Genomic DNA, 19,797 nt, shown 5'->3' with positions numbered 1-19,797 from the left:
ATCCAGGTGGCTGTGTGACCACAACTGTTGGACTCTGCTGAATAATGTAATGATTTTGTATTTTTCCTGAGGTAGATTTGTTTGACTGGACTTTCTGATGTATTGTCATGGTCGTCAGTTGCTCTGCACTGTGTCCCTGGTTTTCTTTGTTGTTTATTTCATTGGATTTCTGTGGTTCCTGTTTTAGTTTGCAGTTTGCTCCCATAGTGTCTGCCTTGTCTTGTTTTATTCCCTGTCATTGTCTGGTTTTCCCCAGTGGTAATTTGTCTGGCTGCCCTGATGTCTTTCACCTGTGTTCAATTATCCCTGCCTCCCTCCTGTATTTAGTGTTTGTGCTCCCCAGTCTCTCCAGTCAGTTTGTCTGCTCTGTTTTATTTACTTGTTTCATCCTTGTGTGTTTTTTAACCTTAAACGTTTCTTTTTCATCCTTTTGTCACTTTTGTCACCTTCTTATGCATACATTTAAATGCACAAAAACAGATTTGAAAAATACTGTATACTGGTGTAGTTGTTATGTGTGACCATTTCTCTCATTTTCTTATTTCAAATGAAGGTTGTCTCTCTTTCTGTTTTAAATTTGTGAGTTATCTATCATTTCACTTTCACGCATCACTTGGTAAACAAACCTTTATGCAATAACATTTCATCACAGTCACTGGATCAGGCCATTAAAAGATGAGGATTTTCTTCTTTTCGTCAACCTTGTAAACTCGGGCTCGAGAAAATTGCTATGCACATTTGATTACTCAATAGTGAAAATAAGTATTTGTTATACCTGCAGTTCATTCTGCATATTTAACCCAATATTTAACACATATGTCCACCCAGTATTCATTTAAATGATTGACATTGTGAATAATTTCTATTTGAATTCATTATAAACTCGCTGTATAATCTAAGTCTGTTGTTGGAAATCCCCCGACTATGAGAACATCTTCTAATCTTGGCTCATACAGAATATGATTGGAATGACACAATCAAACATCAGAGGTCACTGTTGTGCTTCAATGGCACTTTTAATAAAACAGACATTTCATCCTCACAACAGCAATGTCTGGACAGAGAGGGCGAGGGGGGGCCGGGTGAGGGTTCCCTCTGCTGATAGGCTGGTTGCTCCTGATAAGTGAGAAGGAATTGGATAAAGAAAAATTGAACTGTGCTGCTGAGCTCAGTGCGGGGACGATGAAGAGGGATCTCTCTGTGTGTGCGTGTGTATATGTGTGTGTGTGTGTGTGTGTGTGTACCTGTTGACTCATCTTGGCTGGCATTCATTTGTTCACTCTCATGTCTGTGATAGCATGATGAAGCAGCGAAGAGAACCCAGACCACAACTGTACACGCTCCCCTCCCCCTCACATATTTACAGAAAAAAATTAATACATTCAGTTAATTCACTAAGTAACAAAGCTAATTAATCTGTGTTTTAGCAGAAATCACATGGTTTCACATCCAAGTTTCCAAACAGACTCGTCCTTCTGTCTCATTCTTGACAATCCTTACCCACACACGCCTTCCACTGCTTTTCTTTTGATAACCAACTCACACCAAACCCCCCCACACCCCACCACCACTACAACATACCCCCCTCTTAAAGACAGTCAAATCCCATTTGCCCATATTTATAACTATTTACAGAAGCAGCAATCTAACTATCACAAAAATCCACCCACCCAACAGTTTCATTCCCCCCTCCCCACACCAACAAAGTCCCCCTCCCACCCATCAGAGAAAAAAAACATCAAGACACCCATCTTGCCACCCCATTCCATACACTGCCCACATCTTACCCTGTTCTAAAAGAGCATGCCAAGTTTAACAATGAACACAGAAAATGTCCCTATACAGAAAAAACACCCTTAAAAATGTTTTTTTTTTCCTTCTTTCTCCCACAATGGTGGACATGGACATAAGACAAGATTTCATTGGCAACAAATAATCGTCATCTCGCTCCGTTTTGGGATTTTTTTAAATTTTTTATACCTGTGCTGACAGGTGCTGGATTTTAGTCATAATAAAGCCCTGTCACGGAGGTTTAACTGGGCCGTGTTATGACGAGTGGAGGGCAGTTTCCAGGGTCTCTGAGGCAATCGCTGGCCAACGAGCTGTTTGGAAAGATAAGTGAGGGAAAAGGAGGGTGTGTTTTAGAGACGGGGACTGAGATTTTTTTGTTTTTTGTTTGTTTGTTTCTTAGAGTCAGAGGTGACGGGGACTGGGGTGGCCGTTGTGGTAGAGCTTCTGTTTGATGTGGACCATGTTGCCGCTGGAGTCCTCCATTTGTCGGAGCTGGGCTCGACGACGAAGGTCCCGCAGGTTGCAGAACTGCGGCAACCATGACCAGGACGGGGTATCTGGAGGAAAGAGAGGAGAGGCAGCACAGGTGTTACAGGTTTTACATGTATATGATTTATTCTGATGCTAAATTAAAGGCTCAGAGTATGAGAATTGTTGTTTTTCATTAGCCCAGAATGAGCCTTTTATATTTATATCAGGAGCTGGGTCGGCTCTACAGAGGCCGCCATTTTGAACCGCCATGTTTTTACAGCCCATGATAGACAAACTAAACATCTTTTAGTTTTTATAAAGGTCATGTTTGTCATCCTCACCATAAAAAAATACTGTGTCACAGAGTTAAAACACATCACTTTGTTACAGCCACTGCCACTTCCTCTACTTCTGGGTGTGAAATTCATGTTAAATGCTTGTGAACTACTGTATGACACTATGGTGACAGGCTTAAATAAAAACAAACATAATGTGGGAGAAAATACGTGACAAAACGTCCCTAACTTTGTTAACAAAGCACGAGTCAAACAAAGTGCTTTCAATTTAATAAAGATACTACAGTGGTGTAACAGTGTCGGGGCTGTACAGCTGATATTTTGATTCAAGCCTTCATGTTATTATTAAACTGAATCATTTCCCACACACAAGTATCACAAGAATAAGTGGCCCTCTTGTTTTCTTAAAAAAGAAGATGACACAACAAATGTCCACAGTCAGAATCAGACACATGCCAGTATTTCACAGCCAGTAACAGTCACACAGTTGACTTAACTGACAGGAAGCAGAATTGATCAAACTATTGATATTTTTTTGTCATCGTCACAATATATCAAAAATATTGATTATTTCCCTCTTCATACTTTAGCTCTAATCATAAATATCCATGAGAATGTCATGTTTATATTTTGTCAATTGTTTTTTGCATAATCAATTTGGTCAATTTATGTTTGTCAGTGGGTTTTGCAAATATTACCCAATGTAAGTAAAAAATAAAAAATGAATACCAGCTTTGATTAAGCAATTATTTTATGTCTGACAGAAAAATCAGCATCCAGCAACACAGGACTGATCCTGTTTAGTCTAAACACCTCCTTGTTGCGGTTTCCTCTGGATTATATATGAATAATTATGGGCTATGCAGACATGGACGTTGTCAGTCTCTTGACATGATGCACTGTTTTTATTGTCATGCTCCATTTCAGTTGAAAGATGGATGACAAATCCCACACATTGATGCTTTTCCACCCCACACTGATTATACTTCTGTTTGTGAATTATTTCTATGATATGTATTATTTTCAAAAATGGGCCAGATAAACAAAACCAACAAAAAAGAGACCAAGAAACTAGAATTTTTGAGGGCTTTTTTTTTTACTACATGGTGCACTGCATGAAACAGTTATGAGCTGCTTACAGGCAACAGACTGGAAAAGCTGATATTTAATATGTGTTTCTTTTACCCTCCAGCTTTATCATAGATGTTGCACCTTTTCTGTGGAGTAGGGATGAACTTTTTACAGTGAGGACAGTGACAGACAATGCGTAAAAGCTTGGGACAGTGAAATTGAGACTGAGATCGTTAATTCCTCAGGGAAATGTTTACTGACGTAATAAATCAAATAGGAAGCAGATTCATTTTCCTGTACACTTCCATCCAAACTGAGTTATTTTTGTAGCCACAGGAGTCGCTCACTTGTGGCTATTCATCTTATTCCTTGGTTGGAGCTAACCAGAAGAATAAGTCAATTATTATTTTATCTTTTATTTTAAACATACGGTCTATGGGACAACCACATACAGAATACACAGGCTGTACAATAAAAGGGCGGACCTGCTGTGAAGTCAGGGACTGTCTGGAAATGAATTTCATGAATGTGTGGTTTATAACGTGAGGAGGGGAACAGCAGAGCAGACATTCAGGTTTGTCGGTGTTATAAACTGGAGGCGACGAGGCAAAGCGAGGTCCACAGAGGCAGCAGAGCGAGAAGGAAGGAGGGGAGAGCCCCAGACAGCAAAACACGGCAGCAAATGGCTCTGCTAAAGGATGAGCGAGTGGAGGTGGTGGTGCTAGTGATGGTGGTGGAGATAGGGAGGAGGGGGTGAAGGGTGAGGAGCGAGGGAAGGAAAGAGAGAGTTATTTATAGCTGTGAGTGAGTACACTGTCCACAAGGACTGCTCTGAAGGGTATCCAAAGGAAAAGGGGCAACGGAGACATGTTTTTCTCATTTGAATAAAAGGATGGGGATGAGTCGGGGGATAACGATAATGTGGGGAGGAAACAGGGAGACGAAGACACAGCTGTAGAAGGAGGAGAAGACGAGTAAACAGGAAGGGGTTAATGCTGAATGCTAAGTCATAATCTTTTGGAGGAGTTGCAGCAGGAAACGTTGTGAAGGAAATGACCAAGAGTAGATTCAATAAAGTGAGGGAGGGAGTGATGGAGATGAAATTAGGAGGAGAAAACAAGCAATGGGAATCTCAATGTGCGTGTGCGTGTGTTCTCACTTGCCATTCCAGTTCCTCTCTCCCTCTCTTTCTATTTATAGCACTAGCTGAGTGAATGTGTGTGTAAGTGGGGGGTGGGGATATGAGCATCTCCATCCTGCACCCCCAATACCCACACACACACACACACACACACATTCTCTGTCAGCCTCACCTTCACTCCTCATCTCAGGGAGGCTAAACGATTGTGACCTAGCATCAGCGTCACAGCCCACACTCACACAGTGAGAGGGGATATTCCCGTGCAGTACAACAGAATAAGCCTATATCGTCCAGTCTATAGCCGCTGTTAATTAATATGGATACCGCGCCCCCCCCTCCCTTCCTCTCTTATAAAGATGTGTTTCACACTGTTGTACACTGCACTGGAGAAAAGAGCCTTGTCTCGCCAGCTGCTGCAAAATCTTCCACACCTTAGTGCAAAGCAGAATCCTGCAACTATCAAAGCTTGTAGAAATTCAAACACGGAGTTTGTTGTTACAGCATTTAAAAACACTGGTGGATGAGACTACATCACATCTCCTCTCTTTGAAAACCTATATGAGTATGAGTGCACTGTCAAAAGCTTCAAACTAATAATCATCATCCTCTGATTGCTGCTTGATGCTTTCCCATCCCTGCCTGAGGAGCTTTTCCAAGGCGGTCCAAGAATCCAGGTCACACATCACCTACTTTATCATTATTGTTAAAAGTGAGGATCCAGGCCAACTCCATAATACAGGCTGAGAGCACGCAATATCAACTCTGAGCTCTTGCCAAATCCTGTTTTTTTAAGAAATGCTTATATTCAGTTTCCTTTTGAAAATGAAATCCAGCAGAGTCAAGAAGTCAGTGAAACACTACAATCCAGGGAGGTCATGCTCAGCTCATGTGTACTGTGGAGACCTTTTTTTTTTTTTAACAAACTATCTTTTATCTGATACTCTGAATAGACTTGACTTGAATAGGTAAAACAGACATTTCAAAAGATATGTTGGTAACACTTAACATTACAGTACAGTAAAATATGGTAATGGTAATCATTGTGTAATCACCAAGTAATGGCTATAGGTAATAACAATACAAAATGTGTGTGTGAAGCTTGTAATGTACTTTTCCACTGTTATTCAGTCATTTTCAAGTAAAGACATTACATTAGTAATACTCTATTAGCAGGATATCATTTTATCTCCTTATTACCACACTATATCACCATTGGGAACAACATTTAACAACATATACATATAAATCCTGGTTAACAGGCAGGAAAAGGCCTGACTGAGCTATCAGTCTCATGATGTATTTGTAATACTTGTACTTGGAAAATAGGCTAGTTTTCTTTAAGACTTAAACTAAATATATAAACTTATATCCTGTCAGACACATTCTCACTGGGCTACATCCATTTTAATATGCATCCTGTGGTCACGTTACAGCATGGACACTCCCATTCACACTATGCTTAAAAGTGAGTTTCCATTATCACCTCAACTGACTTTGGACTGAGGCAAGAAAAGCACACACAGCACATGCAGAAAGTGCAACACATGTAACACAACATACAGAGTGTTCACCACCAAACCACTGGGATGGACACACTGACAGAGAGTTAATGTCATGGGCTGAGTGCATAGACAGTGGACCCACAGAGGTCACGCAGTCTCTACAGGACTGTGTGAGTATGAACACACTGCCCTTGACTGAAATCTTGTTGTTTTTTGAATGAGCCTTTATCTATAAACTGCACAGTACTGATTTGTACCAGGTGGGTGTGGTTTCCACTCCATTTCAATTTGGCAAATAAAATGGATCGATATCCATTAATCAATAGCTGTGTCAGCGAAACAACGCAACATGAGTTCCGGCAGAAATACAAGCAAACAAGCATGATTTTTGCACGGCTTCTTCGTTTTCACAGAATTCAAGTAGAATATTGACGTACAGTCTGATGCAACATTTTGATGTCAGAACATTTTCTTAAGAAAAGTCTTCCATATCATCAGTGTCAAAAAAAAAAAGCTGCCTCATATGCAGCACCTTACACTCCATTTAAGCACGCTCTCCAAACTTAGCCATTACAAATCAAGCAGCATGGCTAAATACAGCACAGCAATTCTGTTTAGTTAATGGAGTCTGGTTAATATGTGTCCTCTCATATTCAACCTAAGAGGAATTTTGGAAACACCAGACATGGTGTGAATGCTGTGTCAGAGAATTGGCCGTTTTTTTCCCCACTGAAGCCATTTTGACATTAACCAGTTCCTCATAAATTAGGTTCTGCCTCATCAGGACCAGGTTTTGGTCCCCAGGACTACATGACTATTGGTCCTGGCAGTAAATGAAACACAAATATGGGTCGTTTTGTCCATCCCCTAAATATGTTTTTAAAGTAGCAGTAGTGTAAATAACAGCAATCTGATACAACACAAGTGTTACTGAGGGTTAGGGCAAAAAAAAAAAGATTAGGGTTAGGCAGTAAAAATCAAAAATGAGTCAATATCGACCATAACAAAGTACAATGCTTTAACCACTTAGTGAAATGCCGTTGGAAACCTCAGTGAAGCTGCTGGATGAGCACACATCCAAGGTACCAGATTGCTGTAATTTATACGACCACTAGGGGCGCTGGTTTTGAAAACATAAATATAAGTCTTAATTCCTGCATATGACCTATCGAGGATGGTCTCCAGGATCTAAAAAGGTAACACACACACACCATGGTGAACCGTAACAGTAACACCTGAGCTTTTCAAAGCATGAAAAGTAAAAAATGTCTGCTTTATAAATAAAAACAAGGCCCTATAGCATTATAACATCCTATTTAAGACGTTTTCTGACTTAACTCAACATTCACATTATAGCTGTGTGTGTGTAAATGGGTCAACACTTCATCCTGGCTCCCAGTTCCGTTCAGTGCAGTACTCAGCTTTAGTGCACACAGATCAAAACTTATATTTCTGTCATAACTGTGGGATATAATTACACATTTATTTTAGGAATAATGCTTTTTTTTTTGCTCAAAGTTGAATGAAAATGGAGTCAGGGTCTTCAAGTGGATAGTACAGGGAAAACAGCAGAGGCTGAAAAATGCCCCTTCCACCATCACTAATGCTCGATAATTAATTTTTCTATCAAGTGCCATGACTGATGTCTTGTCATTACTGTGTACAGTTGCTAGGCAACCAGTGGTGACTGCACCCAAATTAATTGGTGTAATTTTCTGGGGCTGGGATGATTTGCGTTTGACATATTCAATTCTGACAATTCTTCAGGTATTGCAACTCGATAGTATCGATATTTTCTTTTCCTCCTTAAACCAAAACAGAATGATACATTTCCTGAGATAATGAGTCTATATTTCCAGACACTTTTCTTAACCGAATGAGACAATGGAGCATAACATGTATAACAGAATGGCTAAAGAAGTTAACTGCTAAACTAAACTACGTTTAGCTGCTTCTGCTAATACTCAAGTAGAAAATAAAGGGTGCTCTAGCTTTGCCTACTCACTGTTCACTGAGCTATAGTGCTGTAAGAAAATAAAATAAAATCCCGGGCCAAAATGAACAGTGCCTCTCAAAACATGACACAGCACAAATGTCTTTTCCAAAAGCCTGGATTGCAAAAAAGGCTGTGAAACAGAACCTCCAATGCCTTATAGCAGAAATATCACCATTCTGGTGGATTCTGGGGGAAAAAACAAAAATAAAAAACAAAACCCCACCTATCCTATAATTTTCCTTGACCTTAGCTTGGTGAACCATAGCGTTTGTGTTTTTTTCTGGTTTACTTCTGATGTAACAGGTCTTATTTACCCCAATCTGTAAGTAATCATGATTTATTTAACTAGGGCCAATCACGAAGACGAGATCTTTCTTTGTCTTGCTGCACTGGAGAAGGTCACTCATATTTTTACCTGCTCCACACTTGATTGCTGTGCTGTGCTTGTAACCTCAACAGAAAAAAACACATCATCTTAGTACAGTTTATTCAGAACAGTGCTCTGAGGTTAATCACACTCTATGACAGTAATGGCCTAATCACTTCAATCGTCGTCCCTCTTCACCGGCTGCACGACAATTTTAGAGCTGATTTTGAAGTTTAAAATCACATACACACACACACGAGCCTGACCGCTGCTTTAGATTCCTTTCAGAACCCTTCAGACAATCACCATGTGTCCTCTCATCACCATAGGAGACGATGGTTTTCTCTAAACCCACCATGACATTACCCATTGCTTTGTGAACAGAGGTTTTTTTGAAACCAGAAGAGACCATGTTTGGATGAGAGGGTGGAGCTGGGGAAGAAGTGATATACAGTCAATATAATATAACCACAACCTAAAATGGTCATTCCAGAAAAAACAGGTCATCTCACAGCTCATGCAGAATTAACCACAATTTTATAACATTCATTTGCATCACCGCTGCCATTTTTTGTTCAACTTTGGGTCTGTCTAATGACAAAAATACGTTTTTAAGTGTTCTTGTCTCTGATAAGTTTCATTTTCATTTGTAATTTGAAGTTGCAAAAACATTAAACATTGTGACTGACAGCTGAGAATGACTTGTTCAGTTGAGTATGAGTTTATCAGCAGGACCTGGACGCCTCACAGTCACCACAACGCAGAGTCTACATCCAAATCACATCAGCAGCGCACGCAGGCAGCAGGGAGTTGCATCGTTCATCTTTATATACAATCTGGCTAATACTGGAAAACACTGTCAGGATATAGCAGCAAAGAAAAATGGTTTACAAAAGTTTCACAAAAAGAAAAAGCCAAATTTCTACCAGTTTGATGGCTTGATTTAATTTTCTAACAAGAATTACACAGAATCTGAATCAGTGTTATTGGCCAAGTATGAGTGCACATAAGTGAAACCCTTGTATAAAAGGGGTTAAATGAGACTGGTGCAGGTTGTTGCTGTGAGTACAATTGCAGCACTCATTAACATATGATTTTATGTTGCCTTATGAGATCATTTTAAGTTTAATATATTCAGATAGTAATTGGACCTAATGACTGTTCTATTACATTAGCATAAGACTGCAAATATTTTCCGAAATCAAATCAGGAAGATTATTGGTGTAAGGAATTTAGGCTTTCCAAAAGAGGAGAGAGCCAGTCGAGTGTGGTTTCACCTGTGCCGTTAGGATCTGAATCATCACACAGTTGGAAGGTTTGGCTGTGGTTTCCCAGGAAGTCACAGTAAATTAAGAGGAAAAAATCAGCGGGACGAGCCAAAATTGGGCCAAGCATTGTGGGGAAGGTCATTTTGAGCTCCACCAACTGCTGTGTAAAATCTGGCAGGATTTCACACAAACAGATGCATGGTGGATACATACTGTTTATCGCCCTGCGCATAAGCATTTCACTAATAAGACGTGCCATCATAAATCCTACTATTACATACTTTCGCTCGACAAATAAAAAATATTAAAAATGTTGTACCTTTCTTTGTGTCGTTGACATGTTAGAGTTTGTGAAGCAGCAGCTTACCGTAGTAGCGGCTCGCCCTCCAGGCCCTGACGGCACAGTGTAGGACTCCGTCCAGCCACAGCAGCAGCCAGCTAATACAGAAGCCCAGCAGCAGCCCGAGCATCAAGTCCATCTCCTGCTTGGTCACACTGTCACTCACAAAGTAGTTCTCTGATGAGTCCACCAACGAATGGTCCCCATCATATGGGATTACATAGTGGACATGATGTCTGTTGACAGACAGGGGTAAGGTGAGAGTTAGATTTACAGCAACTGTAGGACGGAAAGATTCTTTTTAACATAACCAACATATCATTACATTGTTGTTTATGACGACAATTCTTATTGCATGTGATGTCTGCATGTTCTCCCCATGTGTGCAGGTGTGAATGTGAGAGTGAATTGTGTGTTGGTCCTGTGTTGGACTGTCGACCTGTCCAGGGTGTGATGTGACGCGCCTTTCACTCTATGTCAGCTGGGATTGGTGCCAGCAGCCCATGACCCTCATGTGAAGGATAAAACAATAGACAATGAATGAATGAATAACAATTCACAGAAAACATAAGCTTTGGTGATCATAGTGTCTGAACTTAATCTGCTGTAAAACACACATTAGGTATTGGGATGATGCTGGTGGAGAACACTGTTCAGAACATGGCTCCAGTCCACAATCTCTCACAACTGTTTGGTTTCACTGAGATCTGTACGGAAGATTATTAGAGCCACATGTAAAAATAAAATAAAATAAAACAGCGTGAATTCTGAGATTAAAATCAGAATTCTGACTTTAATCTCAGAATGGCCCTAATACTCGTGTAACATTTTCTTGATTTTCTTACTCGATAGTGACGCCTTACACCCTGTGTGTAGTGTTTGGATATCATATGCATTCACCGGCCATTTTATTAGGTACTCAAGCCATCCAATAAAGAAGCAGAAGTGGAACTATCATTTCTCTGGTCATTCTTCTCTGACCTCTGGCACCAAGCGCTACCCCCTATACTGGATTTTTTTTTTTCTTTCGGACCATTCTTTGTTAACTGTAGAGAAGGTTGTGTGTGAAAATCTAAGATCATCAGGTTCTGAAATAGTCACCAACAACCACGCCATGTTCAAAGTCACTTAAACCACCTTTCTGATGCTCAGTGTGAACGTCAGCAGGTTGTCATCTTCTTGTCCATGTCTACATGCACTGAGTTGCTGCAATTTACTGATTTAGATATTTGTATTACTGGATTGGGCACACAGTGTGGTGGTGATAGTTTGGATTGTTGCAACAAGGTCACTGGTTTGAATCCAGGTTAGACCACATATAAATAGTTACCTACGCCTTATCATCTGTAGGCAGCTCAACCCAGGGCCTTTCTGTGGGGAGGCTGCATGTTCTCCCTGTGTGTGCGTGGGTTCTCTCCACATCTCTCACTAGATCTGGGTCTCACTTGTAAGAGAGATTTTAATCTCAATGTGACTTCCTCGTAAATGAAATTTCAAATAAATATTTGCGATAAGCAGATGAATGTGTACACCCTCTGAAATGGCTGGCGAGTGCACCCCTCTGTTTATTTAACCTCACCTTAGAAATTGACTTATCAAACATAAGTATTTTCTAAACTCCTCAGATGCTCAGATGGAGTTTAAGGACAGTTTGTACTTTTGAATCAGCAGAAAAAGCTCATGGCCTTACATTTCACACGGGTTAGGGTTGTATTTCTTGAGTCATCCTATCATATGTAATTATCATGTCAAACTAAATAGTGGTCTCTTTATATTTTTTTCCAATTGGAGAAATATGAAAGAATTTGTGTGTAAAGCCAGTTTTAATTGTTTTCTACAAATTCCTCAGGATGCGCAGCCGGGTGTTCAGGTCTCACAGGAGAAGTTAGAGGAACAGCAGGGTAATGTGTCGATGTGTCACTGAAGTAATGCTAATTTAAAGACACCTGATGATTGCTCAGAGATTCACAGAAATGATTGGTGTGCAGTGTGACAGGCAACACATGCAGCTGCAGTGTCAAACACCAGCGTTACGCCAGTTACTGTCCAACAAAACTACAACTTACATTCACTGTGACACAATATCCAGCACTAAATATGCTCCACTGTAAAACCTATTAGGGGTAGAAAAATTAATTGGCTGAGCGGATTTTTTTTTATATTTCAGGCAATTATTATTTTAATTAGTATGATCTAAATTTACACATTTTTGTCATCAGAAACTAGATAAATGCTGCTACATCGCTACAAATTTATTGTAGCGTAGTTTTATTGATGACCTCATTTAACATTTATATGTTATTTTTATTAAAAAAAAAGTAAATGCAGTACAGAGTAGGGCTGGGCGATATACCGGTAGTAAGAGTTATACCGGTCAATTTTTGAAAGAGATAAGTTAAGACCATATCGCTATACTGGTATATTATATATTATTTTTACATTGCCTTGCGAATGCTATTTAATAAAGCCGGCCGCTTCTCTCTGAGCCTCCAAGCCTAGTTCAGCTGCTCAATCACGCGCCTTACATGTATGTCCTACGTAATGTTCTCCCACACGCTATGCATAACAACAGACATCTGAACGAAAACGTGGCGGACACGGTGCAGGTAGAGAGTGAGCAGTTGGTGGCTAAGGAAAAGAATAATGGCGCTGATATTTTCCTAAATAAAATGTGTACCATCTTCGTTACTCGTTAATACAAAATAAAAGTTCAGCTGGTGCCGTAATGCCTGTTTGTTGTTGCTAGTTTTTAGCGACACCAGCTGTTAGCCGCAGATTTCTGCTCCAAGTGGACTTAAAACACATCAGCAGCTAGTTGTTTACCGTGTCCGACACCGAGGCTCTGGTCTCTGGGTTTCTGGTCTCTTGTCTCCGGGTTTCTGTTGTACACTCTGGACACCAGGTTTCAGCTATCAGCTGTTTCAGCTCTCAGCTGTCAGCTGAGCGGCCAACCGGTGAGCTAGCGAGCTAACCCGTTTTGTTCAAAATATCGTTATAATATCACATATCGCCATTCGAACAAAAAATATCAGTTTTGGTCCATATCATCCAGCCCTAGTACAGAGACAAAATCAGATTGTATTCAAACCACTGCTGATGTCACTACACTGAGAAAGAGAACACAGAGAGTTGTTTAAATGTAGAAGTTATGCACTGCAGCTTTAACGAATGTTCAGTGAAGTTAAGCCATTGTGTTTTCTATTTGTTATTGTTTAATTGTAGCATCATATATCAGTCATCTGTCATGACCCCTGGATTATATTGCCTGCCCCACCCCAATGTGTTTCACCTGTGTCTTGTTAGTTCCACCTGTGTCTCATTAGTTCCACCTGTGTCTCGTTAGTTCCACCTGTATCTGACTGTCCCTGGTTGTCCCTGCCTCTCTGGTCTCTGTGCTCCCTTGTGTCTGTGTTGTTTCAGGTCACATTTCAGTCATGTGTTTCTGGTCAGCTCCTCGTGTTTATACTCCATGTTTTTGAACTTTTTTGGGCGGGGGGTTGCATTTTAACTTTGCCTATTTTATTCAAGACTTGTTTGTTAATTATTGCAACCTGCATTTGGGTCATTTTTTTACACTTCACTTACACCATCCCTGATGGCCTGATTTAAACCACCATTGGTCGCCCTCTAAAACCAGTGCATCCAGTATATAAATGAGTCTTACTGTGCTGGTGCTACACCTGTGCCACCTGAAAGCTTTGACCACAAACTAACAGCACACTCACACACTTTGGGATATTACCCTGAAGGCTTTGGACAAACGCAGGTTTTGAGCCAATACCAAAAGTTTTCATCATGAAAGACGACTCCAGCAGTTTAGTAAAAATTGAAGGCTAAAAAGACGCATGGTCAAAATTTGTTTTCCGTAATGCAGCACCATGATAGTCTTTATAGACGCTCCCTGCCTTGTGAGTGTGCACTTTTAAGTTACTCCACACACCCCAGGTATTTAACACTTCTCTTAACTGACAGAACATCTGAGAGCTACTGTCATTAGCTCACTGAAAGTATGTATTAATGTTTCCTGTTTGGCATAAAATCATGGCCAGCTGTGAACAAAGACTACGTCTTCTCTTTCCTATAGAAAGATTCAGCTTTATAAAGATACACTGTTGTACTGGCAGTGGATCTCTGGGAAGAATGAAGCAGAAACACACTTTATAATAAATCTGATCTTGCAGTTTAGCACTTCACTTAGTATCTCACTAAAGAAATATGATCACATGGGGGATCAAACCCCACAATTAAACCTCGCTGACCTGCACTGGGCTGCCACTGAGGTCCATTAACAGCAAAAACATTTTGTTATTTCACAATAAATAAAGCTCAGCTATAAGTAAAGATAAGACAGAACATTCCTCTGGATCTCTGTCTTTGTCCCTGGGGTGGGCTTTTGCACATACACCTGTACACCCATTATTTATGGCTGCCTGTTTATCTTTACACTGACAGAAGTCCTGTTATTATTGATATTATCATTATCCTGATATTATTGGAAATGTAGTTTTGTGGCAACCACTTGTGACATCAACCATCAGAGTCTGAACTAATTTGCAGACGTCACATGCTCTTATTCACTGATACCAGCTGTCCACCTTGCAGGTGTCCACTCATATAAGAACATTCATTCATTCATTCATTGTCTACCGCTGTATCCTTCACATGAGTGCTGCAGGAACGCTGGAGCCAATCTCAGCTGACATCGGACGAAAGGCGGGGGTCACACCCTGGCCAGGTCACCAGTTCATCGTAGGACATCGTAGGACAAACATATAAATGAACAACCATTCACTCTCACTCTCACACTTACAGTCAGTTTAGAGTGTCCAGTGAACTTCTGCATGTTTTTGGACAGTGAGAGGAAACCAGGGAAAAGCCACGCATACACACGGGGAGAGCATGCTAACTACTAGGCCACCATGTGGCCCCATACAGGAACATACTTTTCAAAGTTTAACTCCTTTGAATGTTTACGAAAACATGAAAACCACCTATGTTTAGCTGGTTTTCATGTTTCATTCCAACAGAAGTCGCCCCCTGCTGGCTATTTAATATATACTTGCTTCCTGATTAATTTCAACCCGCAAACTGGAAGACAATAATGTCCACTTTTCTGTCAATATCTGTGGTTATTAAACATAATTATCGATATATACCAAATCTTTGTTATATTGACATAATCACAAAATAATATTATGATATTGTAATTTAATTATTGCCCAGCTCAACTCAGGGCAATTCAGCATGACACCAAAATAATGGTGCATCCACCCACACGCACACCGTCCACTAGTGATCTCCAAATCAAAGCACAGACGGGGGCTGTCAAAGAAAACAACACTGGCTGTGTCCCCAAGCACAGTGGGTGCCATGGCACCTCCATGCCTAATGCATGGAAGGGCACAAATTTTGCTTTACTCACCGCATGCCCAACATTTCTGCTGTTTACGGAGAGTTTCCAGGTCAGTGAGATTCACTTTACATTTACGGTGACCGGAAAACTGACAGAGGGAGCACAGGTCTGCATGTACTGCTTATGTATGTGTTTTATTTCATCACAGATAAAATATTATCTGTCGTCATATTTTGTCGTCATCAGTCTGAAACGACTTTACGTTCTACATTTTGCATTCCCAAACGTGGCTCTTTAAGACTCAGTGGTGCATGATCTCAAAATAAACTCTCTCTTCCTCCAAACATGCATTGGAGTGAGCAGAAGGCTTTTTCCAAACTTTGACTCACACTATCCCCCTCACTATAAATCCTTTCTCACAGCACCTTTTGAGATTTACAGGCTTAACAAACACAGAGGAACTGGCCTGTTAATGCTGCTAATGAACTGCTAGTAGGCTACATCAACCCCCTCACTGCAGCACTCGCACTGACTGCTGTGTTGGTTTCATATGCATCTCCTCACTTTGCACGATTACGACCAGTGACATTTGCTTTACTAAACCACTAATCACTTTTGTAGCTATGGGCTGTCTGTAGGACAAGGGCCAATCTCGATCCAATATCGGAGGACATTATAGAGGTAAATCTATTGGTTACAAGGTCTCTCACTTTAAATCGTGTTGCTTTACCCTCAGGCACCGTAGAGACGAGGCATGGCTCTATACCACTTTTCTTTGTCTGATATAATATCGATATCGCAATCTTGAATATCTACCTATACTGATACTGAGCAATGTAGCTGTACTTTTGTGCTGATGTATTTACCATTTAGTTATAACCAGTTAACCAGTCAAGTGGATTTGGAGACTAGGTGTGATATGAAAATGTCTTATTATTCTGACCAAAATTATGGCATTTTTTGATTATATTGAAACAAGGGTAAAATATGCTTTAACCCTTTAACATACTGTAGTTTTTTTAGATGCTTAAATGTAAACAGGGGAGCCGTCTGTCCATATATAAAACCAGTCTTAAGATTTTAGAAAATGAGATAAGCTCATTCGTCCGTATTTTCTGAAAAGCTTAAGGATAAAGACGAAGAAGGTGAATTAATTACAAATGATACAAAACAATATTACTTACTTGACCAAAAAAATATTAGTGTTCTTATGTTTCAAAAACATCGTAACGCTGTATATTTTAGTGAACATTTTTAAGTGAACCACAAGGTTCTTATTCAGACTCCCCCTTGTGGGCACTCAAAAATAAATCACTAGTCTTGTCATAATTTGAAATTATAGAAATTTACCACAATCAGCGGGGTTGATACGTTTTTTTTCCCGTCGTTTGGTAGAATATAACTATTTTATAATAATGAATGATGAACAACATTGCTTAACATTTATTGAACAACAATTATAATATGTTTCATCTACTGGTGAGACTAGTGACAAAGACTGGGGACTCCTTCTCCTGACACTTGTAACTACGGTGGCCTACACAGTCCAGGTCTGGCTGGTTTATCATTCAGACTGCTACAGAAACAGTACAATACATGTAAATTGTTTATTTTGAGAGCTATAGTTCAACCAAAGATTTACACTAGTATATTTATAATGTATATTATGTCAACAAACTCTTCTACTTCTTATGTACTGGACCTTTACATCACAAAAGTCTTCTTCCAATAAACTTTTACATGAAAATATTGAGTTTCTGGGAACAAAATGTGTAAACATATAACACAGCAACATTCAGCCTATTAAATAATAACCAGCAGATGAAGATTATTTAAAAATGGCAATAACCGGCTCATTAATCGGTCTGCCTCTGTAGCTGTGAGTGATTTTTATTGAGGTGTGAGATATTATTGTGTGTTGTCCCTTCCCTACAAAGACTGTAATTAAAATAGCAGAGGCCCTTTGTGTCTCAGCTCAACATTCGCCTGCTGTATTTCATGCTAAACTGTAGCTGCTCAGTGTATAACAATGCAGATTAAATCAGAATGAATATATTAATGAGTGTCTATGCTGCTGTTTCCCCCCCCCCCTCTCACTTCCAACCTGCTCTCACAGTGTCAGAGAACAGCAGGTGTGTACACCAGTAAATACCCTCAGCCATGTCTTCAGCCTCATCTCCACCTCACACCAGCAGCAGCATCACACACACACACACACACACACACATGTCCATAACTGTGCTTTAAACTGGTGTGAACACTTGATGCTCATATTGTTTTTGAACAGCCTCATCATTTCTCTCATAGTTCATTACCTATTTATGGCTCCGACACACACCTTCGCATGCGGGCTACATGCTGCAAAGCCCCCGAAACCCTCGCAATATAGAGCTTATACATGTGTAATAACACACACACACACACACACACGTGCGATCAAACATGTCATCGTCGCACCGTGTGTGTTGGAGCGAATCCTTGCTATGTTGCTATGTAAAAAAACGCGCAGACACCGCGGTGGCTTTGCGGGGCTTCACCGCCACAAATCTTCGAGGCCTCTTCAGCAATTAAGAACTGACTGGGTGAAAGGGAAAACACACACACACACACATACATCAAGCTCTCTCTCACACACGCACATCACCATGTTTATCCCAATAATTGTGCGAGGACGGTGGCATTTACCTCCCACAGTTGCAGTGACAGACGCGGTCCTCCCCTCGTAGATGCGGTAAGATGTAGTTGTGAAAGCGATCCAGTAGTGCGTTCATGTCCATTAAACAGGCTATCGCCTGCAAAGAACCATGCCAGTCAGCTGGGACATGTCAGGCAACAGACTATAGGCTATAGACAGCGAATCAAATGTCTTTTTTTTATTACTATGTTATTATAAAGACAAATAACAACAGAGAGTCATCAAAAGGGGGTAAAAAAAAAAAAGGACAGAAAATATCCTTGGTGGATCCTCCCGATTCTAAGAGGGGGACTCTCTTTTGCCTCAAAACGGAATTATATTATTTATTTATGACAGCAGGTAATCATAGGTGGACTAACCTACTTCCACATGTCATTGATAGGCCTCCTGCTGCTGCTGGAAGGAGGTTATAGTCGCAAAATGTGGCACATTTATGGCATTATTTGTAATAATCTCATAAAAAACACTGGCCTGGGTGAGAGGGGATTGGAAAACCACATTGTGGCATAAGGGAGGTGAATGTGTCTTACCATTACAACTGAAGCACCAAGAATCATAAAAATCATGGTGGTTGTGATCATATGCATCAAAACTTCCAAACTGGCCGCCGTCCTGTGGCCCCGGGGCTTTTTACCCGCGGCGGTGCAGACGCTCCGGCTGGGCTCTGGGCGCTCTGTCCCGGCAGGAGCAGCTCATGGAGCCGCTGCCTCGCCGCACCTGGCTCCCCGTGCCTCCAAACTACCCGGTCTCACTGCCCTCCTTACACCCGGCAAGCGGCTCTCTCTCAGCCCGATCACTGCGCCCTCTCCATCCAAGTGTCCCCCCCCCACCCACCCCGCCGTGTGTCGGATGCGGCTGCCGCTCGCTCCAAGGAGGCTGTCCTCTCCTCTAATTACCGATGCAAAAGTGATCCCTTCTTTCCAGACGCGTTTCAGCTCCTATCCCGGTTTAGAAAACCATGAATAAAACAAGAAATGTGCTCCTTTCTTAATCCTCCGCGTCCTCGTCTCTGCTGCTCCAAGTTATTCCACACCGGCGCTGCGCTTTTATTACCACCGGCCGATTCTGTTCTCCATCGGCGAAAACGGTCGATGTTTCTTCGCCTGGACGTTTTCAGAAAACTGCACCAACTCCTCTCACGACCGTCGCCCTCGTCTTTCTTCTTCCACTTGATACCATCGACATGTGGTCCAGAGACACAGACGCTCCGGTCAGGAACTAGACCCACCCAATGCACCGAGCCCAGTCCGGATCCAGCAACGGCAGCTGCATCAACGCCCGCAGCCAGACACGCAGGATTATCCCATCCTGACTTCCACGAGCATCCACTCCCACCCCTGATACATGTGCGCGTGTGTGCGCGTGCGCGCGTGTCATAGAGATAGATAGAGATTGTGTGTGTGTGTGTGTGTGTGTGTGGACAACTGGCCTACTGGCTCATTATTTATTGTGGATACCTAAAGATCTACTCGAACAGGCTTCAAGAATCACATTCTTCATGTTGAT

At 41.1% G+C, this 19,797-nt stretch overlaps 1 protein-coding gene across 1 annotated transcript; it reads right to left on the bottom strand.

Annotated features, from left to right (window-relative positions):
- Window positions 1–991: 991 nt before the first annotated feature.
- Window positions 992–19,632, bottom strand: tmem240a (transmembrane protein 240a). Its single transcript, XM_044039395.1, has 4 exons — window positions 18,822–19,632; window positions 18,282–18,388; window positions 10,271–10,479; window positions 992–2,348 (listed from the first exon to the last, which is right to left on the bottom strand). The coding sequence occupies exons 1-4, from the start codon at window positions 18,876–18,878 to the stop codon at window positions 2,194–2,196; spliced, it is 528 nt and encodes a 175-aa protein (XP_043895330.1). The 5' UTR covers window positions 18,879–19,632; the 3' UTR covers window positions 992–2,193.
- Window positions 19,633–19,797: the final 165 nt, after the last annotated feature.

The sequence above is a fragment of the Solea senegalensis genome, linkage group LG11 (assembly GCF_019176455.1).
Source record: "Solea senegalensis isolate Sse05_10M linkage group LG11, IFAPA_SoseM_1, whole genome shotgun sequence".
NCBI lineage: Eukaryota > Metazoa > Chordata > Actinopteri > Pleuronectiformes > Soleidae > Solea > Solea senegalensis.
This window is presented reverse-complemented; position numbering and strand designations above follow the sequence as displayed.